General features: G+C 47.7%; 1 protein-coding gene across 1 annotated transcript; it reads left to right on the top strand.

Annotated features, from left to right (window-relative positions):
- IQSEC3 (IQ motif and Sec7 domain 3) lies at nucleotides 1-25776 on the top strand. The gene is made up of 11 exons (XM_010566212.1): nucleotides 1-1088; nucleotides 5965-6126; nucleotides 16357-16479; nucleotides 17136-17302; nucleotides 19399-19538; nucleotides 20394-20519; nucleotides 21660-21759; nucleotides 23861-24022; nucleotides 24812-24904; nucleotides 25575-25618; nucleotides 25702-25776. Exons 1-11 carry the CDS (start codon nucleotides 1-3, stop codon nucleotides 25774-25776), a joined length of 2280 nt encoding a protein of 759 aa, XP_010564514.1.
- The last annotated feature ends 1892 nt before the right edge of the window (nucleotides 25777-27668 follow it).

Genomic DNA, 27668 nt, shown 5'->3' with positions numbered 1-27668 from the left:
ATGTTAGAGCACAAATATGGCGGTCACCTGGTATCTCGCAGGGCAGCCTGCACCATCCAGACTGCTTTCCGGCAGTACCAACTCAGCAAGAACTTCGAGAAGATCCGCAACTCACTGCTGGAGAGCCGCATGCCACGCCGCATCTCTCTGAGGAAAGTCCGGGTCCAGAACTCAGAGAGCTTCTCCGCTGAGAAAGCCCTGGTGGAGGGATACAACTTTGTGGGCATCCCATTGGTGAGGTCCCCATCTTTGCCAGCCACCATCAGTGGGGCTCTGACCGAGCTGGAAGACTCCTTCACGGAACAAGTTCAGTCCCTGGCCAAGTCTATTGATGATGCCCTCAGCACCTGGAGCCTGAAGACCATGTGCTCACTGCAAGATGGGGGCTCATACCAGATAAGGGAGACCTTCAGTGCTAGCTCAATGCAGCCAAACCAAGACTTAGAAGCTGAGCTGCAGGACGAGGAGAAGGAGGAAGGGCTCCTGCCAGATACCCTACCCAAGAGCAGCAGCACTCTCATGATGGCTTTTCGAGATGTCACAGTCCAGATTGACAATAAGAACATCTCTGTTTCATCGTCTACCTCGGTGTCCATGGCAAACTGCCTCAGCAGCAATGCCCAGGCTGGGCTCTCTCAAGCTACCAAGGCTGAAGAAAGCCCAGGAGAAGGAGAGGGAGAAGCCAGTGAACCACCGGCTGCCCCAGAGAGCTTACCTGAGTCCAGAGCTTTCCAGAACAGCCACACTTCCACCGAGGTGAATGTCAGTACTAATGGCACGGAAGACAGCGGTGCTGAGCCTGGGCAGATGGCAGTGCAGAAGCTCCAGTTTGATGCTAGCAATGAGACAGGGCAAAGCAAAGGCTCTGAGTCTGAGAATGCAGACAACTCAGAGCAGCTGAGCAGCAGCAGCACCTCCACTTCAGCCAAGTCAGCCTCTGAGGTGTCCTCGAAAGAAGCACTGCAGGCCATGATTCTCAGCCTCCCAAGGTACCACTGCGAGAACCCAGCGAGCTGCAAGTCCCCCACACTTTCCACAGACACCATGAGGAAGCGCCTCTACCGCATTGGGCTGAACCTCTTTAATATGTAAGTGACTTCCTCTTTTGTGTTTCCCAGCCTATTTCATGCCTCACAGGAACAGATGATGGCAGGCTCTTGGTCTAGATCCATCTCTCGCGAAGTTCTTTCTTATTCAAGGGCATCTGGGTATGCAATGCAGACCACAGGTTGGCTGCCCAGAAGCTTTTTCCCTAAAGTCCCCCAAGTGCTGTCCTGATCTTCTGCCCAACAGAGGAACAAGCGCAGTGCCCCATGAGTAGTGCCCACACTCTGCTGAATTCTAAACCTTCAGTCCCAGTTGCTGTCCATTTGGCATTCACCAGCTGACCCTGCAAACTAGGCTCCTGCTCTACTCTGTTGCAAAGGAACAAGCATAGCTGGGATTGTAAACCCAGCCCTGGTTACTTAACATGGGGCATTTCCAAGTAAAGAGAGAGGTATAGTTGAGCTTAGCTAGCCCAGTGTGAGAGCTCTGGCTGTCATTTTCCTTCTGGTATTTGGGTGGATATTCACCTGACAGACCAGGTTTAGTCATCTCAGTCTCTCACACATCTGAGTGATATCCTATGAAAAGGCTGTAGGTATGAAAGCAAAAGCAGAGCAGCCCAGAGATTACCATCAGAAGAGGTTAACTCAAGGGGTGACACATAGTCTATTTTGGATTGGCAGAAAGCAGCTGAGCTCCTGTAAGGAGCTTTAGATTTGCTCGTTGCCTTTCGATGAGAGTTTTCTCATCAAAACAAGCCATGAGAAATACTGGTTTTTGCTCCATCATAACACTCTCATCTTATGCTGTCTTGGTTTCCATTTGAGTCCCCTGATGAAGATGCTGGGGATATAATGCACCCATACTAGATGAATGTTTTGCCACACATTGGCATAGGCCTTCTGGTCAGAGCAAGGACTAAAGATTGTGCAGTCCTAGGCAGAAGCTTTGCACAGACAAGGGGGCAATGCACATGATTTAGATATGTGTAGTATGGAGGCTGTGGACTTCAGGAGCAGGAACCTAGAAGAGGGGTTTTCAGGGCTTGGCTCAGAGCACATCCAGAACTGAAGTGATGTTAGAGCAGAGAGATTTGGGACTCTTACAGAGCTGAGGAGGCCATTTTACTAGCTTTGAGATCAGGCTGTGAACAGGCGAGTCCATGTGTACATATCAAAGTCAGGTTCTGGGCACACGCAGATTTGCCTGATGAACACAGGCAGGCTGGAATGGGAGAAGGTAGGCACCAGACACGGGTGGGGGGTGATTATGGTAGAGATAGCTCCAGGTCCACACGGGTATTCTGGTGTTTGTGTTGGGATAGGTGTACTTCTGGAGGGGGACGTGGGGCTCACGTCTCTGCTACTAAGTGTTTCAGTATTCTCAGCCATGCTTGGCAGGAGTCCCTCCACCCAATGTAGTTTCCTTTGGTTCCTGCACAGTCGACATGAGCACTGATGTGAAAATAAAGCAGGAGGGAAAATGCTTTTTCACAGTCTCTCCTCGTCCCCCAATCTGCCTGGCACACATTCATATGACATATTAGCAGCGCCAGGTCTGTTTTGGGGAAGCAGCTCTGCTGTCCTCCTTCATTCAGTGACCTGGGTTCACTGCATCTTGCAGTACCCTGTGGGATAGAAGACTTTCTGTGGAGCTCTGAAAGACAACTTTCTAGCCAGGCCTCCCCTGCTCCCTTGAAAGTAGCTGCTGAAATAATGTGTGGTAACCTGTAAGGCTCAGTTTTCTTGACAAAACGTTGGAGGACAGGGAGGGAGGGAGGGAACTAATGTGTTAGCTCTGGGGAGTGAAACCTTTTTTTTTATGCTCTGAGTGGGACCTAAGGGACACCTGGCTCCCCTTGTGACACTGTAGCGCACCTCCATCCAAGGGGCTGGGAAGGCCATTCAGCTTTCTGGAGTTATTTGGTTGTTGGTTTCCCTGCCAATTTCTAGCAAGGAGCCAGTTTACCATTGTAGGATTTACAATGTGGGCACCAATCCATAGGGCATGGAGCTGAGGCCATGTGTGTGTGCATCCTTTTTGCTGACCGGTCCCCTGGACCGAGAGCTGAAAGCCTGCAGTTGCTAGCAGCACCTGCCATAGTCTATCTGGCCTTGCACTGTGTTTTCAGAAAGCAGCGCTCTGGCTTGGAGCAGGCCCCTGGGAACACACTGATGCTGCGCTGCTGTGGCACTTTCCCCATCCCCACTCCACAGTGAGGGGGTGGAATCCCTGGAACGGAGAATGCTTCATTATGCAGCGCTGCTGTAATAACTCAGTGTGTGTGGGCAGCTGGCTGCGTGGGCAGAGGGAAAGCCAGCAGGACGTGAGGAATCCCGCAGCATTTGCTGGCCGTGCTTAACACCCCTGCAACACTAAAGAAAATAGCAGGGACCAGGCTCAGGAGAGATGGAAGCGAAGTTGTCTGCTGCACATCTGGGTAAAAGCTGTATGCTGCAGTACATGGGATGTGCAGGCGTTCAGTGGCAGAAATGCTGTACTGCTAATCAGGATTTTGTGAAGAACAAATTGAATCTCAGGAAAAACTGATGAAAGGCTGCTGTTCATGGAAGAATAGTGTGTGCAAGTATATTTGCGTTATAGTCTAGGCAGTGCAGGAGGGCTGTCACAGCTGGACTGTTTTATCCTACATCCTCTTGCATTGTGTGCGCCATCTCTACTGGAATCTGAACATCCATGCCAGTGTGTAAGCTGCATTTTTCTGGCCATATTCAGCTCCCAGCTCCTCTGGAGTGAATCCAAAGTCAGTGCAGTGGTTTTGGAGTCACACCAGTGTAGCTGAGATCATACTCGTGCTCTGAACATCATACTGTCCCTTGCCAAATACCAAAGTGTGCAGGTGGAGGTGCATTTTATGAATCTCTGTTGCTTAGCTTGACTTTAGTCCTGACCATATGACCTTTGCACTTAGCAGAGAACTTTGCCTGTGCTCTTCAAAGGTGAACCAGGAGATCTGTGTGATAATACAGAAGGTGCACTGTTGCTTTTCCCCAAAGAAGGCTCGTGTTTTTCAATATCAGATCTTTCAGCTTTCCAGTTCATAAATTTCATGGGCTGACTTGTTCTCCCAGCCACTCTCTCCAGGGATGCCACACTGCCCAGGATATTTAGTTTGTGACATTACAGAGTAAGCAGAACTGTTTCAAGCCTATCTCCTTTTTGTATACCCATGAGGGCCCTGTAAGGAGCAGGCCGTTCTCCTGAATGCTGATCCCCTTATAGCTAGACATATGTTGCTCACCCACATGCTTCACCAGCTGACAGTGTCACAGTCTGTGCCTGTGCATATCATGCATTCACGTGCTCTGAAATCTCATCCTATCTTTTCCTCACCCCAGGAAACTGCCTGAGCAAATTCACTCCTTGAGCTTTGACAAAGATCTCTGAATTTGGGTTAATGATGGAAGCATAACATCCTTTCATGAAGAAACTACCCTCTTACCTCTCCCCACTCACCAGCTCAGAGAACCAAAGGAATGTGGAAATCTTCCTGGCACTGCACTAATTCCTTTCAGCAGGAGTGCATCATGACAGACACCCTTCAGTGGGGCAGACTGAAATATAGAAAGAAAACCTCCTGCACAATACACATATACACACTCATTCCTGTCACCACATAGGCTCACAGCCGCTCCCAGGATACATAGAAGCACGTGTGCTTATAAGAGACATGAGGAGAAAGCCAAAATATGCAGACACATGGGCTCTGATGAGCATATATGGTGCAAGAGAAATCTGCATGTACAGGACATGGACACACACAAACGTGTGCTTGTTGAGACATGCGCTATCCCCAAGAGCTGCGTATGTGGGCACAGACACTGGCACACTAACAAGCAGAAAATCACTCCCACCACCAGGCAGTCAGGCCCACTCAGCACCAGACCTGTTCTCAGAGAGGCACTCACAGCCACAGAGGGAGAAAAACCCTCCGTCTGGGAGCTGCACACAGCTCTCCCAGCTCTGACAAGGCATTCTCCAGGTGTGTGCTCTCATCCACCCACACACAGAGATTTCTGCCTGAGGGGGTAAATCAGCAGAGGAGGGAAGAACAGCACAGCTAAGGGTGGGGAAAGCGGAGGAAGAGATAGGCAAATCTGAGCATGGGATTTCTGTTCAGGCAGCCAGCACTAGGCTCAGGTGAGGAAGGTAGAAAGTGTGACTCAACACTGAGCACTAAAAATGTGTGAAAAAGAGAACTATTTTTTTCACAGAAAAAGTGCCCACCTTTGGTTACCCCCCTTTGTGTCTTGAGCCTCATTTGCCCATAGACTGTGGCAGCAATGTCTCCTAGTCTCTTCACAGTCACGTTTTTTCCCTTTGCCTTTGTCTGCCCTACAGAGGGTGCAACCCCAGCTCCCCCAGAGTAAGGGCCATGTGCCCAGCTCTCACTGCCGGTCCTTGGGGACAGCTCTCTGTGGGTTGCATTTGGAGCAGCTGAACGTACTAATATTTCCTGTGCTGTCTGTGTGGGACACACAGTCTAATCGTGTCCTCACAGGGACCCTAAACAAACCAAGCTGGGGCAGGGAGGATACAAAAGCCTTTGACCCTGGAGCAGAGGGATGGCATAAGAGAGTCACTGGTGGGGCTGTTGTGGTGCAGCAGGATCCTTTGCGGCAGTGGGATGGCACTTGTGATCGCCAGGTGACAGCAGGTGCTGCAAGTGACACAGCAGGTCCCATGCCATCCTTTTGTCCTCAGTGGCAACTGGGGGGGACTCCTCCAAGTCGCTTTTCCTGGCCCTCACCAGTCCATCCCCGCCACACACGTGAACTCATAGGAGCCCATGCACATACCGAGGGCTGCGTTGCTGCAAGCCATGAGGTGGGACAGAGGCAATAATGCCTCAGAGAGATCATGCAAACTCATCGTGTCTCTGTCCTTCCCTTTCAGAAACCCAGACAAAGGGATCCAGTTCCTGATCTCCCGAGGCTTCATCCCGGACACCCCCATCGGGGTGGCACACTTCCTGCTCCAGCGAAAGGGCCTCAGCCGCCAGATGATCGGGGAGTTCCTGGGCAACAGCAAGAAGCAGTTCAACAGGGACGTCCTGGAGTAAGTGTGGAAACCTCTTCCCCTCCTCCCTGCTCTGTAAAAGGGTTGCCAGCCCCCTCTGCCCCTGACCGCACCAGCAAGCACCCCGTCCTCCATGCCCCTCCATCCGCACTCTGCAGGAACTTCACCATTCCCACTCCCTGTCTGGCACCTCTCAGTACACTTCCCAGCAACGTGTTTCCCCCTTAATGTCAGCAGCCCTTTCATTTCAGTCTCTCCTCAGAGGGCCTGTGATCATCTAGCAGGAGCTCAGCACCATCGGGTGGTAGAACTAGTGACGCTGGGAGGTTTTGTGGCTGGGAAACTCTGTGACTGGGGTCTTGCCCCATCCAGATAAAGCACCTCTGATGCTTTGTGGGAAGTACTAAAAGAAGCAGAGGAGGAAAAATAGCTGCTCCTTGCTGCAAGACCAGCAGGGAGCAGTGAATCCTGTCTCCACACCTGGTTCTCTTTCTGTCCAGTTTTGAGATGGGTGGACTTTTCAGTTTGTCCAACTGCGCTATGGGGATAATAAGAGGCGAGTTGGTCCTGTTTGTGGTAATGAAGAGGCCTGCATGAGGAAGCATGCTACTAAAGGTTTATCGTTACCACTGCAGTCACAGAGCACTGAGGAACATCCCCACTCCAAAAACTTCAATGGGCTGAGCTGCCTCTTTTCTGAACAAGATCTCAGGTTTCCTCCCTGCTTCTGTTCAGTGGCTGCCTTTGCTGGATTGCTCCCTTGAATTCTCTCACCATGACCCTCTCCTGGTCACACAAGCTATGTATCTCTCAGCAAACACCTCTCTTCTCTTTCAAGTCTTGCAGTTTGGGCTGCAAAATCCTGTGAATGTATCTATACTACCTCAGTGCCTGCCTGTTGCTCTGCCTTCCACATAGTAACCATTGCTAACCTGTCAGCCCCCAGCATCTCAGGAGCAGGGTCTGTAGTGTTGGGAAGAAAAGCATCTTACCTGCTGTTCTGAGCGTTGTCCAAGATGACAGGCTTTCTGCAAAGATAGGCCTGGGGAACTGAGATGAGCCTTTGTTTCCTGCTTGGTCCTGATCTACTTCAGATGAGGGAAAAGGAGAAAGCGCAGCTCTCTGTATGATAAAAAGGGGACATCAGGAACAGAGGACACCACCTCTCCCACCCTGAGAACCGCTAGAGTGAAAGCAGAGCAAGTTTGCACCAGAGCGTGAATGTGAGGGCTGCCATGCAGGGTGATATGACCTGTGTAGTTGGGGGCAACAAGCTCATTCAGAGACCCGTTTCAAGGGATGACCAGCACTCAGCTGGGTCTTTCTTTTATTAGGCAGAAGCACAGTTCTTAGTGAGAGCTGCCTTTCCATTAAGCAGGAAGTCCTTTGCACTGGATCCTTTATTATATTCTCCCATTCTCCAAAATGTTCTCTATATGCCTTGAATTTTGCAGTGCTTTCTCTTGAACCAAGCCAAACAGAAACCCTAAATCCAATACACACACCACTTCTACTACAGGGAAAGACTGGAGGATGCCAGTTCAAGCGACAAATCTGGGCCCAGATTTCAAAATTCATTCCTGCTGCACTTGCTGCTGCTTATTGCTGCAGGTACCTGACCTTTGGTCCAGCTCTTTTTTTAATATACTGTATGGGTATTGATTTGGCCAGCAACAAGACACATGTTCTCTCCAGTCTCTTCATGCTGAGAGATACAATTAAAAGTAATTGCCTCTTTTTCTTCAGCAAGCGATGTGTGGGCTGCTTCCCCTGACAGATACTCTGCTGAAGTCCAAACCTAGCCTCTACACAGACAGGGAAATATTGCAATAGCAATAGGCTGGCACTTCCTTCTAGTCCTAAATTTGGCATCGTCCTTGCAAATGAGCATGTTCTTCTGCCTCACATGTGACTACAAACTCTGTGTCAGCAGCTCCTGGGAACAGGCCTTATTGCAAAGCTTGGTGTCTGCCTCCCAGCTTCAATGCCCAGGAGCTGCTATGTTGTGGTTGCCTGTCTTGTCTCTGCATGTTGCAGGAGGGCCATTAAAGCAGGTGGCCTTACTCCATCATGCTGATTACTCTCAGTTTCCACTGCACCTCTCAATATAGTGCTCCAAATGTTCAATGAAGGAGTGACCCTGCCATCCTATTCACAGATATATAAAGCAAGGCTCAAGATGGGAACTGAGCTGTTGAAGCTATGTGTACGTGGACATCTTAGACATGGACTGTGTGTACATGGACATATATCAAGCAACTGAGTCTAAATTCCAGGTTCAAACCTGTGTCTGATCTCTCCAGGCAACAGATGATGTTCTTGCACTAACAATCTGTGCTGCCATCCCCCCTTCACAATAAATTGCTGATTCGTCTTCCTTAAAGGCAAAGATAAAAGTAAACATAAAATATACACAAAATGTTCTGAAACAGGAACAAAAAAGCACACACATTCAGCTGGTTGTATCTGTGCAGTTTGGAGGTACTTTCACTCTCCTCTTGTGTCAGTTCTGCGCTTGGGGATAGCAATGGTTAGTGGGTTTTGCAAGCAAATTTTCATCAGCTGCTTGTGAGAGCTGGCTGGGCAATGGCTGCACACCCAGCAGTGTGACATACATGGAAACAAGGCATTGCCAGGAGAAATTGTGGCCCAGGATTATCATCCTGGACATTTTTCCTGTCCATGCTGCAGGAAGAAGAGGGCTGGCGGTGTAGTACAGTATGCTGGCTTTTCCAGTGCACTATAGCTCAAGGGCTGGTCACAACTTCTGAGCTGTTTGTGTGGGAGCAAGAGACAGCTCAAAGACCTTTTGGCATTTTAGAGCTGTCTAAGGCCTAGTCTGGTTCTCATTCCTGATCCAACGCCAATCAAAATAGCTCGGGAACATGGGCACCGGTTCGGAGAATGGACTCTGCAAGGGCTATCTCGCAGTCCCCACATCTACACACACCTAGCAAGCCAGTGTTAGGGTACATGGTATTCCCTGGAGAGCAGGTGGCAGACAGGATAGCTCCTACAGTAGCTTCTGCACAATTTGCCCAGTGCCACAGTCATTTTTGTGACCCAAGTGCGCAGAAGAAGAATAGGCACTGCTAGTCCTGGCAAGCTCAAATGCCCAGGCAGGATGGCCATGAGCAGGCAGTAGTTGTTGGACAGACTCTGACCACCTGCAGTGAGCAGGACCATATGCAGGCAGAGATGTGTCTGCTCTTTCACATCCCAGACTTGGCCCTGGAGCCTTCCTGGCCCATCCTCTCCCTCCTGAAAGCAATTTCAATTATTGATGCCACTTGCTGTGTTAGTTTAGCTTTTGCTCGATGTTAAAACTTGTGTTAGAATTGTGTATTGTAAGCATTGTTTCTATTGCAGCCAGGTTGAATTAACCCAACTGCATGAATAAATAATAGGACAGCTTTTAAAACATCTGCAAAAGTGTCAGCCTCCCTTGTGCGTTTGGAGGTGGGGCAGAGCTGCCCAGGTTACACGCTAGCCAGAGGAACAAGGGAGTGAGCAGGGGATTTTCAACAGTATTTGACTATAATTGGCACACATCCTTTGGTAACACTAAACTGCTCAGGCCTGTCTGTTTAGGGAGATGCAGTACATCATTTTCTCTTGCAGAAAAGGCTTCAATCTTTAAAAGTAGGATTTATCTCACCTATTGTTAGCCACCACCAAGTTTAGTGTCTTCTATAAATTTATGAATTCCTTTAGTCAATGGAGAGACACAGGTCCCTCAAGAGTATTGTTTTTCTCAATGTGCTAGGCTGGACATCTAGCTTTTAGGCATTTTATGGTACATGGAATAAATCCCATCTGTAACCAATTTTGAGCATCCCATAGTAACAACCACTCAAAATGATCCAGCACCCCCCAGTAAGATCCAGCCTCTTCTGCTGGGAATCTGCTTCCACAACCTGCCCTGCAGCCAGCTCGAGGAGTTACTGGGGACCTACCCCAGAGTTTCAATGTTTACCAGTCCAGGGAATACAGCTGTAAAGAGGTGGCCTGGGCCATTAAAACACTGATCTGGTGCTGAGCAGTTTTGTAGAAAAATCATTTTGTTACTTTGAAAAAGTCAGACCCAAGGCATTAACACATATTTTTATAGGAGACACATAGACACATCATCATTCTTGCATCCTTTCTTAATTCCTTTCTTTTGTATTACATGCTCAGATGTATTGTTTATTTCTTTTTGTGCACTCTTCATTCTGTGTTTATTTGTTGCTTTTGTTCTCTTTCATTCTTATGTCCCTTCCTTTTAGTTAATTCTTCCCCTCTACCTGTTTCTGACTCAGGAATTGCTTCCATTTACAGTTCATTCATGAACAAGATAATGTGAGCAATGCCATGAATGGAGTTGGCTGTGCTGCTGGTACTGGATAGTTTGTGTTCAGGTCACAGGACTTGGAAGTGCAGAAGTGGCTGTCCGGGTGCATTTGCTGCCAGAGGAGAAAGGGGCAGGGATTCAAGCAGAGGAGACATTGTGCTGAGTCAGGGGCTGGTTGGTGTTAGACTGTAAATTGTTGTTAGACACACTGTCCCTGTGGGTGAGCAGCTCTTCTGTCTGTCAAGCGTGTATTGTCTTCTCTTTCTCTCATGGGAAGTCAGGGAAAGAAAAGCTGCTCTTAGGAGTGTAAGTGCAGAGCAGGGAGCCCAGCGAAGAGGCTGTCTCTCAAAGAAGTGTCCTCTTGGACTAGCAGAGTGAACTTGACAGGTTAGCCCAAACTAGCCTCCTTTTGCCTTCTCACTGAGGACATTACAGAAGATCAATAGGGGTCTTGCATTACAGGAGGGTTTGAGCAGCACAGTGCTGCAGCTTGTGCTGTGGAGCAACAGATAATGATGTGATGGAAACAGGACAGAGGGAAGAATGTGTTAGGCAGTTCTGACCTGCTGCAAGCAGAGCTGTGGCACAGATCAAACTTGTGAACAAGAGCAGCTTCTCCATGCGAGGCTTGCAAAGACTGAAGGTGCAGCTTGAACCTACTTATGTGCCCATGGAAACAGTGGTTTCCTTTGTCCCTTGGGGGACAAGGGTTCCCAGCGTCCCTTGGAGGGGAAGATGAATGCTGGACAGAACGCTCCCCTGCATGGCCAACGTGCCTAGAGTGGGAACAGCTCTCCACCTTGCAAGGCAGCTCTGGTGCAAGGCATGGTACACTAGGCAATTTCTTGCTTAGGAAGGAGTGGATGCCTAAGTGAGTAGCCATGTAACCTGCCAACGACCCTGGGAGGACAAGTAGGCATGATTCAGCCCCAGAAAAAAACAGGCAATACACATAGTGCAGCATTCCCCAGAAAGGGAAGACTGGAGTGGGCCATGGTCTCCATTGTAGAGGCTACCCTTGCACAAAGAGAGCATAGAGGGCAGGATTGAACCATATGCCTGTGCCCACTGGTGCAAGGAATCAGTAAGTCCTGCTCACTCTTGTTTCTGTGAGCCTCAGTTAACGTGCAGGGCAGCCTCCTCCCAGGGAGCTGAGCTCTTCCTCTGCAGTCCACCCTAAGCCTTGTTCATCTTCAGAAAGCTTGTAGGGTTAGGGAAGCTGAGATGAGGGATGTTTTTTATTAATATCTTTGTGCCTTGTGGTTTTAAACTTTCCACCTGGCTGCCTCCCCCCTTGCTCCCTCCCTGAGCATGGGCTGCAGGTTCATTACAGACGCTTCTAGTTGCAGCCCAGCTCCTGCTGCATTGTCACCTGAGTGGAAAAGCTGGAAAATAGGTCATTATGCTTGGGTGAACAGATCCCAGCCCCACACGATACAGCTGCTTCTTGCCTTCACTGAACCCTTTCACCGCAAGGCTTTTTTGCCATGCTTAGCCCTGTGCTAAATCCTCACAGCTCTGATGCCACTATGTCCACCCCCTTTTGGGGGGATCTATGCCCTGCAGCCTAGGAGGCAGTACGGCCACCACAGAGGTAATAGCTGAGCACAATGACCCAACTAGGAGCCCACCCTTTGGTCCTGGCACCTGGCATGCAATTCTTTGTAGTTGTCAGGTGCCTGTCTGCCAAGTGCCTCGGGACAGACCAAGCTCCCCATGTATACAGGTGGCACAAGAGCCTGCAAAGTCCACCACCTTGTTTATGAGGCAGGGTGTCCGCACTTTTCCTGCTAACTTCAGCAACATGATCCAAACATCCAAAGCCCTGTCCCTGCGGGTGCTGGGCTAAATGCATCTCTGGATGCACTGTGAGCTCAATTCAGTGGCTTGGTACAAGTCTGTGAGAAGGAAGGAGTGAAACAGGAGAGGTTTTTATAAGGTCATTACTCTGCCCCTGCTTCATTATCCTTCAGACATGCTGGTGGTCCTGGAATAGGCATCTCACAAGCATTCTGCTGTTTGTGGAAAAATGAACTCAGCACTGGTTTTGGCACATGCACATAAGCTGCTGGTTTATTCCTTGGATGCAGAGAGCCTTCCGCTCTCAGCTCAACCTTTGTCTTTACATTGGCTAATCCAGTTCTGGGGAGAGACACTCCCCTTATGCATGCAGTTACACTGCCTTTCACATTGCAGCTCTGCAGGCTGATGAGATCAATGTACTTTTTGCAGTATACTTGACAAGCTATCTTATGTCAGCTTCCAGGGTCTCTACCTTGCAAAGAAAAGACTTCCTTGCTCTGTTTTCACAAAGAAAAGTTGCATTGCATTTCAGAGGAGATCTGACATAGGCACCACCGTGCATTTGGAAAGTTAATGGGAGTCTGTACAGGAATCTGAGGTCAGGCAAGACAGCAAAACTTGTAGCCACCTAGAAGAGGAGCAGGAACATGGCAGCCCCATGGCACAAAGCTCTTTGGCTCTTTGAATGGACTTTGCTGTGTCAAATTTACTCACAAAAAATATCAGACAGCTACGATCCGCCATTCTTTCTGTCTGTCTAGCAGCAGAAAGTAGCAGCGTACCTGATGGCTCCTCTAGGAGCTATTCCTCAGGCCTTTGGCACAGGCTTTGTCAGATAAGTCAAATGCAAGCTCAGGCTGACTTTGCTTGAGTCAAACTTTCTTCCTAACCTGTCCTTTCTGCCTGGTCAACTTTTCTCAGTAAGCGGGACAGGGAGCACCCTTCTTTGGGCTGAGAGACAAATGGAAGGGAGTCCCAGGAGTTCATCTTAGAATTTACAAAGTAAACCTGCATCTGTCAGTCCATGAAAGAAACTCTCAAAGGAGAAGCTGAGCATAACTCATGTAGCAATGCCTGTTTGAGTTTGAAAAGAGCTATAAACAGCTGCCTTGTCCTACTTGTGCTAATAAAGACTTGATGCTTTCTGTATTAAGGGCATTGACTTTATTATTTGAGATTTGTACACAAAGGGGAGGATGTGTTAGAGCAGCCTGTGTGGAGGGGAAAGGATTGATCAATGAGGGAGGGAGCAAAAGATACATGATTTAATGCTGGTGGATTGGGGTTACTAGGGTGACCTCAGCAGGTCTCACTAGTGTGTGCAAGGACTCTGCTTTCATATGTCTGGAAGCAGACAATAGCAGCAAAATCACTGGGGTCAGTGCTGAGAAACATCACACATTGGAAAGGATTAAAAAATAATAACAGAAGTCCAACTGCAGAGGTGGTTGCAGCTGTGAACACAGTAATGACCAACCAGAGAAAAACTTTTCTTACTATCAAAGATAAATTCCAAGAAGTAGAATGCCTTGATGTCAACGCAAGGGATATGTGAGTATAAGTATGAGAAAAATAAAAATAACAAAGGAAAGAGGCAGTGGAGGAAGTTTTTGCTGTTGCCAGAAACCATTTGTGAGTGTTTCTGCAGTCCACCTCCTGGAGAGGAAAAAAAAGGTTTCATGTAAGACTTTCTATGAGAGCAGCCCTATTGATTCTCTGCCCTTGCTCCTCACCAGTTGTTCCTACATTTTGATTATATGGAGTTTGTGCGGGGAAAGAGCCCACATTTCCTAGTTGAGGTTGTAACGACTCCAGCCTTTGAAGGTACTGAACACTATGGTCAGCCAGAGCTCTTGGTAAATTATTCTGTGGGATTCACTCCAGTTAAGCAGTGATATCTCAACTCTTGAATCAATAGGGGAATGGAGGAATGGAGAGACGTCTTTGAGCATTTGAACCCTGTCCCTCACCCATTTGAGACATCCTGCAATAGATTTTTATTGTAGCAAGGCTGCACATGGCATTCAACAGCCTAGCTCACAAAACACCTCCCAACAGCCTACAGCAAACTGCTGCACTGTAGAAAATGCCAACAGACACATCTCCAGTTTATCACAGAAAGGAAGAAGAAACTGATGACAGTACATCCCTTTATTAACAGAGGTTTGTTTGGTAAAATTTCCAGATAATCCTAGGAAATGGAAGGATCCAGAAGAGAGCTAATCCCCTCCTCCTCTATTTTCCTCATACAGTCCCAGACAACCTGTCTTGGGGAAAATTTCCTCCTAACCTTAAATTTGGGGTCAGTTTATCCTTTACAACATGAGAAAGCAAACAAAACACAATACAGAGGATGAAATAAAAGTGGGGGGAGAGATAGAATTAGCATCCAAGGTATATAAATATGAAGTCCTTGAATTTTTAATATACTTGTAATGTCAAGGTGGTGCCATGTGACTGAAGATGAGCAAATTAGTAACTTTGTATTTAAGAAAGGCTTAAAGAAAATGGGATTTTGGCACCTGTGAATTTCTTGGTCTGTCAGATAGAATGTCAGCTTTGAGAATTTATTTATGGGAAAGAATAATGGCAGACAGGAAGGTAAGTGGTACATACCAAAGCCAGCAGAGAGTAGATTAATTCGGTGTCTGTCTTTGTTAAAATAACTGGTTTTCTAGACAAGGCACATGCAGAAGGTAATTCTAGACTTCAACAAAGCATTTGACATGAGAAATTGTTACTTGAGAATGGAGAAATTAGCAGAGGAATCATAAATGGGGGAGAGAATTGGCTGATGCAGACATTAGTGCCTACATACTCTGCTGAAATGGGAAGTTGGGCCTAAGGGAGGTTATGAGCGGTTTTCTGAGTCTAGTCTTGTGATTAATGCTTGCAGTAATGACCTGGACACAAAAGGTAGGAATATGCTAGCAAAATATGCTGAAGCCACATGGGGAAGGTGGTGTCATTACAAATGACTGAAATAGCATGTAGTAAGAATAACTAGATTATTTGACTAATGCAGACAGCAAGAACTGCAGTAGTAGGTTTTGGAGACTAACAGTAGGACTTTCATAAGCTAAAAATGCTTCAGCAGGAAACAAGAGAGGTGGCATCCCCTTCTGTGGGTATCTAAATTGGCTATGAATTACCAGTGTGCAATGCATCACTGTGAAAGGAAAAGTGATACCAGATGTATGAGGTGAAGGATTTCCAGCAGATAACAGGGAAGCATGGCAGTGAAGTATGGTGGAAATGGAAAAGATTGTGTGGAATGGGTAGAAGTGTATAAAGTGAATAGGGGTTTGGACAGAGTGAATTGTTGGGGACTCCTGGTGTTTGTCTGCATGGGCAGAGTTTTACCCAGCCTTGATGCTACAAGCCAGCTGATGTTGCAATGTTAATTCTGTGCAACAGCTTCCATTTCCTATTTTCTCTGAGCTGGGTCTGGTCTTTAAAGACATAATGAACGTTGTTGCTGCAGTGGTTGAGTGGAAGTGAAGAGTGGTGAAGAATGGGGATGTATACTGGACAGAATGGAAGGTGAGGAGAGGACAAGTGCAGGAACAGCCCAGTGAATAGAGCTAAGAGAAGGATGGATAAGGGGGTAGTGAACAAGTGGATATGCTGAGAGAGAGGGAGGAATGGACAATATGTGAAGGATTACCACATGATAGGAAAGGCAGAAATAGATGGATCTGTATCTATATTGATATTGGTTTGATAGAGGTGTCTAAATATCTATGTCAATATAGATGTCTAGATATCTGTATCTGTATAGGTACAGATAAATATCAATACATGTATATTTTTTCTCTGTATGTGTATATGTAAACATATATGCTGTATATGGTATGATATGATGTGTATATATGTCATGGTGTATATACATAGACACACACATATATATATATGGTTAGGCACAAGAATTACTCATCTGCTGTAGAATGCAGGAATCACTTGTCTGAAATTACTGCCCATTTTAAGTATAATCTGGGCAGCTGTAGTGATGTCTCAGGGCATCTCCCATGGCATTTCCCTTGGGGACTGAGCCTTGGCACCGCAGTGAAGGAGCCTGCCTGGTGTCCTCCACAGTGGGAGGTGCTGATGAAGGCTGTGTCCCCCTCCCACAGCTGCGTGGTGGACGAGATGGACTTCTCAGGCATGGAGCTGGATGAAGCCCTGCGGAAATTCCAGGCCCACATCCGCGTGCAGGGGGAGGCGCAGAAGGTCGAGCGGCTAATTGAGGCTTTCAGGTAAGAGAATGAGCCCTGCAGCCCCGCTGCTGCAACCAGGTGGAAGCAGAGAACACACCCAAGGCAGAAAACATGCAGCAGCCATGGAGTGAATGGCCAGGGACCTCCCTTCCAAAGAAGGTGATCATGGTGGGGCTTCTGAAGCACAGAGTCCTCTGTGTCACTGCTGCGGCAGAGCCATGTTCTCGTCAGATGTTCAGTGGCATGAAGAGTACCAAGGGCCAGAGTGAGGCCAGTCCTGACATGTCTGCCAGCAAGGGACTCCCTGTTCATTGGTGACTCACGGGAAGAGGAGCACTGGGGATTGCAGGGGTGCTGGGTTGCTCCTTTGGTGCATCCAGAGGAGTGCTTTGCCCTCAGGAAGGCAGGCTGGAGTAGACACCTCCTATATTACCTTTACATAGTGACACCAGCCTGAGTAGTCCTCTAGTCTCACTTGCTCTTTGGGTTCTTGAGGACAAGAAGGCTGAAGTTTCAGTGGTCTACTTCAGCCATTGGTGGGTAAATTTGCCTTCAGAGAGCAGTCAGTTCCTTCTCATTTGTGTGAGAGGTGGAGTTAAAGGAGGAATTTGATCCATTTGTGATGAAGCCATTGCCACCCTGGAGCAGAGGACTCCCATGTTCCATGTTAAGTGTGTGCATCCCTCCTGCTGCAGCCAGAGGTACTGCATGTGTAACCCAGATGTGGTCCAGCAGTTTCACAACCCGGACACCATCTTCATCTTGGCCTTTGCAATCATCCTCCTCAATACGGACATGTACAGCCCCAACATCAAGCCTGACAGGAAGATGATGCTGGAGGACTTCATTCGCAATCTGAGAGGTGAGGGTCCTGCTTTGATTTTTTTTGCCCTCTTTCTGCTCTAAATTCTGCCTAGGTGAAGGCAGCAAAAACCTAGTGGAGCTGCCTTTCTCCGGGGTTGCTGTTGCTGCCTGTGAGCCAGACATGGAGGGCCCTTTGAGGTGTCTTCTAGGATGCTGGGGAAGGGGAAAATTTAAGCTTTGTCTTCTGCAGAAATTTGTCCAGCCTTCTCAGAAACCAACCATTTTCCTTGAGAGATGGTTTCATCTTTTAATAGATCTAGCTGCTTGGAAGCAATCCATTGTATTACATTTTCCTGTTGTTCAGCTCCATCCTTCTTAGACCCTGCTGGATTGTGCTAAACAAGCTCTTCCCCTCCTTGCTGCTTTGAATACATGAACACATTTTCCTTCTGTTCAGGCTAAATCTTCCCCTTCTTAATTGCTTGCAATTACTTATAGTAACGGTAGGTGTGACAGAGTTCATGCATACATTACCTCTTCGCAATTTCTGATACATCAGTTCCCCAAATCAATTTTCTTCTGTTTTTCAAGGTCAGTCCTTCCCATCTTGGTAATAGGTTGCTAAAAGCACTTTTTCAGATGTGGTCACAACATACTCATATATAGAGCCGCTGCCTCCTCCTTATTTTCAGATCTGCTAATGCAGTTTGGTATTGTTTGGCCTTTTCGACATCATATCTAGACAAATCCTTGTCTAATTTCCAAGCCGTGTTCACTCCTAAGGTCATCCAAGGTCAGCCATCTTCCAAGTGTCTCTTACTGCATATCTGCAATTCAGATGAAGCTCCCTCAAAGTTTTTCCCGTGTAAATCCCTGTCTAGATTTTGAACTTTTGTGGGTTCCTTTGACTTGTTTCTTTGTCCTGACTGCTGTTGAGAAAGTGTCATCTCAGCCTCCCACACCTTCCCCAATTTGTCATCCACTTCAGACTGGTATAATGTGACACTGAGGCCCTCTTTCAAGTTATTTCCTGAGATACTGAATGGGGCTGATACCTGCCATCATCCCCTTTTGTATTACAGATGATAGCACTAACTCAAAAGTTTTTTTTATGTTAACTTACACTTAGAGTTGCTTGAAAATCTGCCAGTTCACATCACAATGAATTTGGCCAACGTGAGGATCACTCAACCCCTGTGTGTAACACATCACAACTCACTAGAGTGAGTGAATGTCACCCCATTACAGACAAGGGGAGACAGTTCATTCCAGACTCACCTGCAGGCCAGTGCCCAGGTCAGTAGCTTCACCAGCCTGTGTTTGAAAAAAGACAGAGTATTCAGGCTACATTTGCAAGGACTTGAATGAGGGAGCCAGGAGATGACAATGCCTCTCCACGCCTCAGCAGTTCCTCACCTGCATCACTCAGGGTAGTACATCTCAGACCAGGGAGCTGGAGGGAAAGCAGAGAAAATCAATATAAAATGACTGAAGGAATTCAAGAAAGAGGAAAGACTGGCAGTTTAATTTGTGGTGTTTGGCTTAGGGAAGGGTGAAACAAAACTTTTCTGCCTGGCTCTGCAAGGGTCAGACAGCAAAATTTGGAGAGTTATCTAAGAAGATGTAAAAGAGGAAAGGGACAGGGCCAAGACAGAGGTATTGCAGACAGAGTAATAGGAAAGTATTACTCCTAGGAGACATCACAGAAGGAAAATGGAGGAGACCACCAGGCAAAAAGGAGAGCTGACGCTTGTATTGGCAGGAGGAGCAGCTGAATCCCATCATAGATCTCCTCCACATCTAGCACTTCTGATGATATGAAATCAATGCAGGGGTTGCTGCTGAGTGGCCCAAGATATATGAATATGAAATTGTGGCTATAAAACCTTAGGGAACACATGGAAAGGAGCCACCATGCAGAGCAATGGAATAATGAAATCTTCTGCATTGGCCTCAGAAATGTCAGTCTCTTCTGCTGGTGCATTAGGTATGTTAGAGCAAGAAAGAAGACAGCCTAAAGTAAAGCATTACTTTTTCCCTTCAGCCTTCCCAGCACTGCACAATGCAGAGGCAGTAGTTGCCTATCAGGGACCCCAGTTCTTCCCTTTCTTTTTCTCCCTGCCTAGCCTGCCCAACGTTTTCTGTGTTTGGCAGGGGTGGATGACGGTGCTGACATCCCACGGGAGCTGGTGGTGGGGATCTACGAGAGGATCCAGCAGAAAGAACTAAAATCCAATGAGGACCATGTGACTTATGTCACCAAAGTGGAGAAGTCCATAGTTGGAATGAAAACGGTGAGCACCCATAACCCCGCTGCCATCCACTCACCCCTCTCACCCCCACCTCCCTCACTGCCCTCTTTTCAGCCTTTTTGCTCTATGCCCCTCCTCCTCTTCTGTAATACTTTCCTTGCTTGTCTTGATGGATTCACTCCTTTTTCTCCAAACATTTTCTTCCTTGCTATCATCTCATTCATTCCTAATTTTGGGGGATCTTGGCCGGAGTTTACAGTATCTAGTGCGGTAATTGTTTGCCCAAGAATCATATCGCAGGTTCTGCCTGCCAATGCAAGTCCTGCCTGCCAATGCTCCGGTGATAGCTCTGCAGTGTTTCAAACTTTCAGAACTTGTGAGGGCATAGGAAGTGGAAGGCAAAGTGATAGAGAACAATTTCACCCATCTGTCTCTAATGAGTTCCCTAAGGATTGCTGGCGTTAAGAGACCCCCAAATGCAGAGACAGCTTCTTTAGCAGTAACCAATTTGTAATGCAAAAACATATATACTGTTTACCCAAAATGAGCAGAAGAATTTCTCAAAGCCCAGGAAACCTGCAGATGTCCAGTGGCATAAGAGAGGATGAGCAGTCACCCAGTGATTGGAAGCCAGAGGTTTATGAAGATAGGATGTGTGAGCAAGAGCGTTGCCTATAGCCTGTCCCACTCCTCTGGTTTGTCCAGGTCACAGAGGCATAGCTCGCTCTGCTATTGCACCAGGACGAAAAGTGATGGTGAGGAGACAATTTGAGTGGGCAGAGCGGGCAGAATTGGCATGTGCTACTGTCACTGGGCAGGGCTGTGCAGACTGAGTGTGGGGGAGACCCACACTGGCACCTCCCTCAGCCTCTGCATGCTCTTATCGGTCTTCTGCAGGTTCTGTCCGTGCCCCATCGCCGTCTGGTCTGCTGCAGCCGCTTGTACGAAGTGACTGATGTGAACAAAGTGCAGAAGCAGGCAGCTCACCAGAGGGAAGTTTTTCTCTTCAATGACCTGCTGGTGGTGAGTATGCTCTGGCAATTAGGCACTGCAATGATAAAACTTGCCCTGATTTCTTTATAGAAATCTAAAACCAATCCACAACATCCATTTCCCCCCTGTCCTAAGGACAGACCATCTCCTGGTCCGTCAACATTGTAAGTAACAGCTCTGGATCCTTCACTGTTAAAAACCTACCAAATCTAAAACTCCTCTAACCCTTGAAAAAACAAACTGTCACATCCTACAGTCATCCAAGTAATGTCATTGCTCTCTCTCATGCCTTTGCCAGCAGGGAGGTTCATCTCATGAAAGGCAGGTTCATTTCTTTGTCTGTTTGTACTATAATAGACAGTGGCCTCCCATGCACTTTAAATCTTTCCTGCCAGACACTTTAAAACCACTGCCTTCTAACATTGCAAAGGCTGTAGGAGAGTAGGTATTACTCACTGGAGCCCCATATGTGTGTAGCACTTTTAAAAGTGTTCTGCCCTGGCAACCTTGCAACTGGGTTCAGACAGGTACAAGGGAAGGCAGAGATGCACTGAGACTGGGAGGAGGCCAAACAAGATGGAAGTTCTGCTGAATTTAATGGCAAAATGAAACTGTGGATGTTGCAAAGGTAAGGCTAAAACCAAATCCTTTGTAGGAGCAGAGGACAAGGGCTTTCCCCACCAATTCCTCTGCACCCATTTGTACAGTTGTGAACCTGGGGAGAGGTTCTGCTCCTTGCTACCCTTCTACTCCATGGGATAAATCAGATCTATAAGAACTAGTGCTGATGGAGTGAGGGCAGCACAGCATTCATATATACTCTTGTTCCCAGCTCTGAGGTATTTCTGACAGGCTTCCCTTTGCCTTTTGATCTGGCCGTCAGTGAAGAGAATTGCGAAGTCAGAAATGTGGGCATCAAAAAGCCAGCACCCCTGGGAGACAGGGAGCTGAGTGGGCCCCAGGGCTATGCATACAGAATTTCAGAATTGTTGTTACAAGTGCAGCATGCCAGGCAGCTTTCTGGGCAAAGAGCCTGTCAGTCACCAAGAGTTACTCCCATGTACAATTAACAGAGCTTGCAAAAAGCTTTTTTGCTTTGAGCAGTTTGCATTGTTCTTGCCTCACTGTTCTGCAGCACCCTGCACAATGATGCATCTCTCCCTCCAACAGATCCTCAAGCTTTGCCCCAAGAAGAAAAGCTCCTCAACGTACACATTTTGCAAGTCAGTCGGCCTGCTAGGGATGCAGTTCCATCTCTTTGAGAATGAATGTAAGTTCATTGCTCCTTGGTTGCCTGGAGGGGTTTGGCAGGGAAAAGGAGGAGGGAGGGGGCTGTGTCACCCAGCGTGAGTTTGCATCAGAAGAGAGATTCCATCAGGGTTACAAGTGTAGGGGAGAAAACAGAGGCTTGGTGCTGAGGAGATCACTGTGCGGTTACAGTGTGATGAAAAGAGGCTCCTTGTACCTCTTGCTAGGTCTGAGCACCTGCAGAAGGGCTGAACTTAAGCTCATTGAAGGATGTGGCTTGTCATGGTGGCAGAGAGAGCACTAGTGGGGAGGAATGAGGGAATCAATCCCTGGATACATCTCACTGAGCCCTCAGGAGCCAACTGTAGGTGGAGAACCTTGTTGACAAAACTGCTGCTGCCAGCTTTAGCCCCTCTCCCCTCATGCCCAAAGTCACAATTCACACCTCTACCTTTGACATTGATAAAGCCTCAGGTGCTGCTGCTGCCTCCCTGCACTCTGCCATGCTGTGCTGTGCTGAAAGCTTCCCAAGACAGAAGCAGAGCCCTTGGAACAGCACCCACCAAAGCATGGCAAAAGGCCAGCCCTAGCCAGCCTGACCTTGATGGTCTGGGAATAGAGCCATGATGTGTCATGATTGAGGCTGGTTGTGCGGTGGAGGAGTTCCAGAAACAGGCAGGCTTCCTGCTGGTGCAGGCAGAGGGGCTGCACAGCAGTCCCAGGCAAGCATGGCTGATGCCCACTGGGGTTTTTGTGAGCACCTGCAGAACATGCTGCAAGGAAGGACGACTGTAGCAGCATTGTGGCTATACTAAGTTTTTTACATCCTCCCTCTACCCTATCGGCAGCATGAGTCTCTCTTTCAATACCCTACCCTCTGCAGCATGCAGAGGCTTTCACATCCCTGTATGTACAAAAGAGTCATTCATAACTGAGCATCCCCAGGAGGCACCATCAGAGCTGGGATCAGCTTTCAGGGGTATCGTGACTATCCTGTGAGTGCCCAAGGATCTTCTGGCAAAGGCATCCTGTTGTGTATCCCCTGCAGAGACAGAAAAGCAGATGTCCTAAAAGGCTTGTGATCTGAACAGATGAGACAGACACAGGGTGGGAAAAGGGGCCTAGGACACAAACGGGGGAGCTGAGGGCTGGCAGCAAATAGCAAGTTGGTCCTTTGACTTGTTTGGTAAAGATTGATAAAGGAAGCGGATGGGGAAGGCAGGCAGATGCAAAAGCAATGGAGGAGAATAGAAAGCAGGACAGCGGAAGAGAGAAATTAAATGTAGAGGAAGGTGAAGTGGAAGGAGAAAAGGGATTGAAACCACTGGCCATTGAGCAAAAGGTAGAGACAGTCCAGTCACAAGTGTAGCAAGTTCTCTGCACGCTCTTGTTCTCCTGCTTCTGTTGGCTGAATCTCCAGCCACCACCCCTTGCACCCAACCTGATCTTTAAAACACAAAGCCTTTTGTTGTGATATGTTCACTCTCTGGGCATGTCCTTTCATTTACATTCCTGTGTGTTTTGCCTGTTGGGGAGTACTAAGCAGAGACCTACAAACCTACATCTTTCTCTTTGTAGTTCTCTCTGCACAGCACAATGAGCTCCCCACCCATGCTGTGCTAACACCCCTGCGATGTTCTCTGCTGATGGACGTAGAGACTGGGGAGAAGTCCTGCCACTGTGGATGTTAATGGCTGTTCTGGCTTTGACTCCAGGAGCCAATCTCTCCTGCTGCATCTCCCACAGGAGAAAAAGTGATGTTGGCCTCCTGTATATACTGTTTACTCCTCCACAGGTGCAGAAGGGCTTTACAGTCCTACCTCTGTGCTCAGGTTCCCAGAGGCAATGTTGCACTAAGTGTAACTAAGAGCTAGAGTTTTCTGGTTTTGGCAGCGCTGTGGTGCTGGTGGCACTTGGCTTGCTGCTGCAGCTTGGCTATTCTGTTCCCTTGGAGGGCTACAATGCTGCAGGTCCCCACAGTTTGCAGTGTGACAAACTCTAGGCATGCCATTCCTTTGGACTCATGTTGGATACTCTCTGTCCTGCAGAGGTACTAATGCGGCTAACTACTCCAGCATGAATGCCTAATGCCTCTTTATTTTGTTGACATATCTTCTTTACAGATTACCCCCATGGCATCACCCTGGTGACTCCAGTTTCAGGCTCAGAGAAGAAACAAGTACTACACTTCTGTGCTCTGGGTGCTGAGGAAATGCAGAAGTTTGTGGAAGATCTGAAAGAGTCAATAGCAGAAGTGACAGAGCTGGAACAGATACGAATTGAATGTAAGGGCCTCTAATGCAATTCACACTCCAATGCCATCGTACTGCATGTGTCTACAAGGGAGAAAGGGTAAAGGAAATGGGTTCTTCAGGAACAGGGTGAAAGAGGATGAGTAGCCCAAGTCTGCACAGGATTGTTCTTGTGTTCACCAATAGGGTGAAAAAGCAGTCAGGCTCTGTGACCACCTGCCAGCAGGAGAAATGGAAGAACTTAACTACTTACGATGTTTATGAAACAGGGTGTATGATACAGTGGCCTGGAATAGTGAAGCTTAGACTGGCAGACCCAGAAGACTCTTTTCCATCCCACACTCCTTCGACTATGCAAATATGATCTGTAGATAGCTGGGAAGTACAAGACAGGTCTGGTAGCCTTAGCAGAGTTGTCCTTCGCGCCAGGAATCTCTAGGGGACAAGCAGTATGTACTGTGTCCCTCTGTGGCCTGTCTTACACATATTAGATATCCATGTAGCCTTTGATGGCCTTTCTGTGTGTAAACTGATGAGCCAAAGTAGCTCAGCATCAGTGGTTCCTTCCTGTGCAGCAATAGCCTGTATAAATGCAGGTCATACATAGAAGGTCATGTGGAGATATGCAAGTTCCTCCATATGTCAAGTCCTCTCCAGTTTCTGTTTTTTTCTTGGCTGTTCCTCTCTCCCTCCCTTCTTGATACTCTTTTGTCATTATCTTGCATTAATTCTCCTTGCTGACTTCCCATATTGCTCCTTCAACGTGCTGGTGTCCCTCCCTCCGTCCCTCTCCTCATTCACTTCCATCTGTCCATCTTGCAGGGGAACTAGAGAAACAACAAGGGGCAAAGACTCTCTCATTAAGGACCAATGGAGCCCAGATGGAACTGCAGTCTAAGCAAGGCTCTCCAACAGGTAAGAGGACACCCAACTTCTCTTGGTCAAGCAGTGCTGCCTTTGCAAATGCGTTCTTATTGATTCCTGTGAGAATAACTGCAAAAAGAAATGTTCGGGTTTGTATCCATTAGCCTTGGGCAAATACTGGAAATATGAGAACATATGCATTCTTCGAATACCCTAGAAAAGCCATAAAAGTCTCATTATGCAGTCTGTAGCTGTAACATCTAGCAAAGAGATGTTACTGATGGAGCATAGGTAACTGCTGGAAAACCTGGCCCACTTTTTCTTCCCTGAACTGATGCAACACAGTAACTGCCCTTTTAACTTCCTCCAGCCTCCTCACCAACACTTTGGACCAGCCTCTTTGTATGAAAGGCTTTGTGTCCATTCATGCCTTGGCTTGTATGCCAGCAAAAATCAAGCACAGATGTGAGTGGCTACCAACTCACTGAGTTGTGAGAATGGCACTGAGTTCAAGACCTAAGGATAGGACCCCAAAGGGGCCTCCTCCTACCCCACTAAGCAGCTATCATCAGGTTGGAAGAAGGTCTGGATTTGTTCTTGCAGTCAAGAGTCTTGTTTGGACCTACACCCCTCCCTTTAGCTTTCCAGTCCACAGTATGAGAGCCAGCTCTTGACTAGAGGTACAGACTTCATGAGTGAGACCTTTCATTTTATTTCAAAGGCAAGAAGGATTTGGGAGAGAAGGTCTCAGACAGCACAGTGGAGGTAAGTAGAGTGCAGAGCAGCTGAGGTAAGTAATTCTCTCTCACTTCAGCTCTTCTCACATTCTCTGTTGTTTCTTTTCTCAGGTTTTAATCAATGCCTCCCCAGCCAGACTGACAATTTTACCAATTTCCAGAGATACAATTAAAAGTTACTGCTAGGACGGGTAATACAACTTTCAAATCCAAACTAAACTTCAAAGCATTTTCAATCCGTTTTTATAACTGTAACATCCCTCATGGACCAAGCTCCCAAACGCTGTAGACTAACCCACCCCACTGCTTATGGGGAGACTGAGAACCCCACTAAAGACTTCCCTGACATGCTAACTCCATGCAGCATCACATGCAGATTCCCCGCAGCCCAGCTTTCCTGCACAATCTCTGCAGCTCTGTCTCTCCATCCCCCCTTGAAGGGGATTAAGCATGGCCTTTGTATATCAGAGACTTTCCCTAGAGCTTCACCTTTCTAGGCAGGGAGCTTGGCTGTCCTGTGTACGTCTATCTTTTCAGGGATGTCTAGCATCCAGTGGGTTGCCTGTTTCTTCACAGACACCCATACTCCCACTGCCTGTGAGGAAACAGGAAAATGCAATCTTCACACTGAAAATCTTATCTACTACTTCCTACTCTCTCCCTGTCTGGAATATGACAATTGTCCTGAATTTGCCCTTTTCCAGGGTAGTTCCTTCCCCTCTTGTCATAGTGTATTTACTTGAAGAGTTCAGCTTCTCTGTGGGGAGTGGGTGCTGCTTCTTTTCCCTGAAGACCACCCCATTTCCCTGCAGACACCCCCTTCCTGGGGAAGGTGTCTCTCCCAGCCAATTTCCCACTCCTGTTGGGAGGAGTGTTTCCTTGCGGAGAATGGCTTCCATGTATCCTAATGTCATTAGCACTTCATGGCCCAGCAACCAGTTTTTCCCATGGGATGTTCCACTGCCTGAATAAATATTGACACAATATTATGTCCTGCTGTGCAGTGAGTCTGAGCAACCTCCATGCTTGAGTAGGGACAGGCAGGTCATCCTTGTTCCAGCATGGTGGGAAACTTGGCCACTCCACAGCTTTTCCTTCCCAGTTGCTGGCGCTGCTGCCCAACATGCCAGACCCAGTCCCATCTGCCCATCTGTACCACAGCCTAGCTAGAAGTGCCATGCCAACCTGCAAGCACTTGTTTCCTACCCAGGGTTTGTTACTTGACTGACATTCTGTTTTGAGCCGGCAGCTTTGCTCTGGTTTGGGGTCTCCATTAGCCCGTGACCTTGCCAGGAGGAACTATAACTTCATCCACCATTCGGGAAGCACCATTTTCCTGCTGCATTTCCCCTCTAGGGACCTCCAGTCCAGGACAGCTCCTCCTTTTCAAACTGGACTCAGTGAGCTCCCTTATTTGACTCCATTATCAGCATCTCTATGGGAACCCTGATGACCTCCTGCTTCCCTTCCCCCTCTCAGCTGCCCAAGTAATACTCTGCCAGCAGAGGAGCATTTCCATTTCTTTGAGATTATCTAATCTGCTGCCATTTCATCATGAATTTCTTTTATCATTGTATGAGCTAGACGGGCATTTTTTCTTTCTTTTTTCTTTTTTTGAAAATCATTTCCTTTCACTGACAAACCATCAAATGGATCAGAGGGAGCTGCCTTTTGCTAGAGTATGTCAGATTTCTGCTTTTTCCTTTGTAAACAGATTAGCCAGTCATGTGGTATACCTTCCTACTCAGAAAGGCAGGGAGCTGGGAAAGGCTTGAGTCTCTCTGTCTCTCTCTATCTCAGATTCAGCTACTGTCATTTTGCTGAAATGTACAATCTCGATTATCTGAAACCTTGCTGTCTGGTTCCCCTCTCCTTTTTGCTGGTGGGGACAAGGGCATGACCTCCAAGGTCTGTTTGTTACCATGAGAATTCATGGATGCCTCCGCTCCTAGGTTGATTTGCGTTCCCTGTGCCGTTTGGATAATCAAAGTCGCACTGCATTTGGGAACGCTGGCCCTGCCGCCTTTTATGTGATGGAAAGGACAGGGGCACTTAGGCCTAGATGGGGACGATGGGGC

This window comes from Haliaeetus leucocephalus, unplaced genomic scaffold, assembly GCF_000737465.1.
Source record: "Haliaeetus leucocephalus isolate CR32 unplaced genomic scaffold, Haliaeetus_leucocephalus-4.0 Scaffold206, whole genome shotgun sequence".
NCBI classification, from domain to species: Eukaryota; Metazoa; Chordata; class Aves; order Accipitriformes; family Accipitridae; genus Haliaeetus; species Haliaeetus leucocephalus.
Note: the sequence above shows the minus strand (reverse complement) of the source record. Positions and strands in the feature narration are given on the sequence as shown.

Bases quoted from the DNA above. Each gene is read 5' to 3' on its own strand.
- IQSEC3 (XM_010566212.1), top strand. From the start codon at position 1: ATGTTAGAGCACAAATATGGCGGTCACCTGGTATCTCGCAGGGCAGCC. The intron at 19,539-20,393 runs GTGAGCACCCAT...GGTCTTCTGCAG, and splicing joins CCATAGTTGGAATGAAAACG to GTTCTGTCCGTGCCCCATCG. The intron at 20,520-21,659 runs GTGAGTATGCTC...TCCCTCCAACAG, and splicing joins TCTTCAATGACCTGCTGGTG to ATCCTCAAGCTTTGCCCCAA.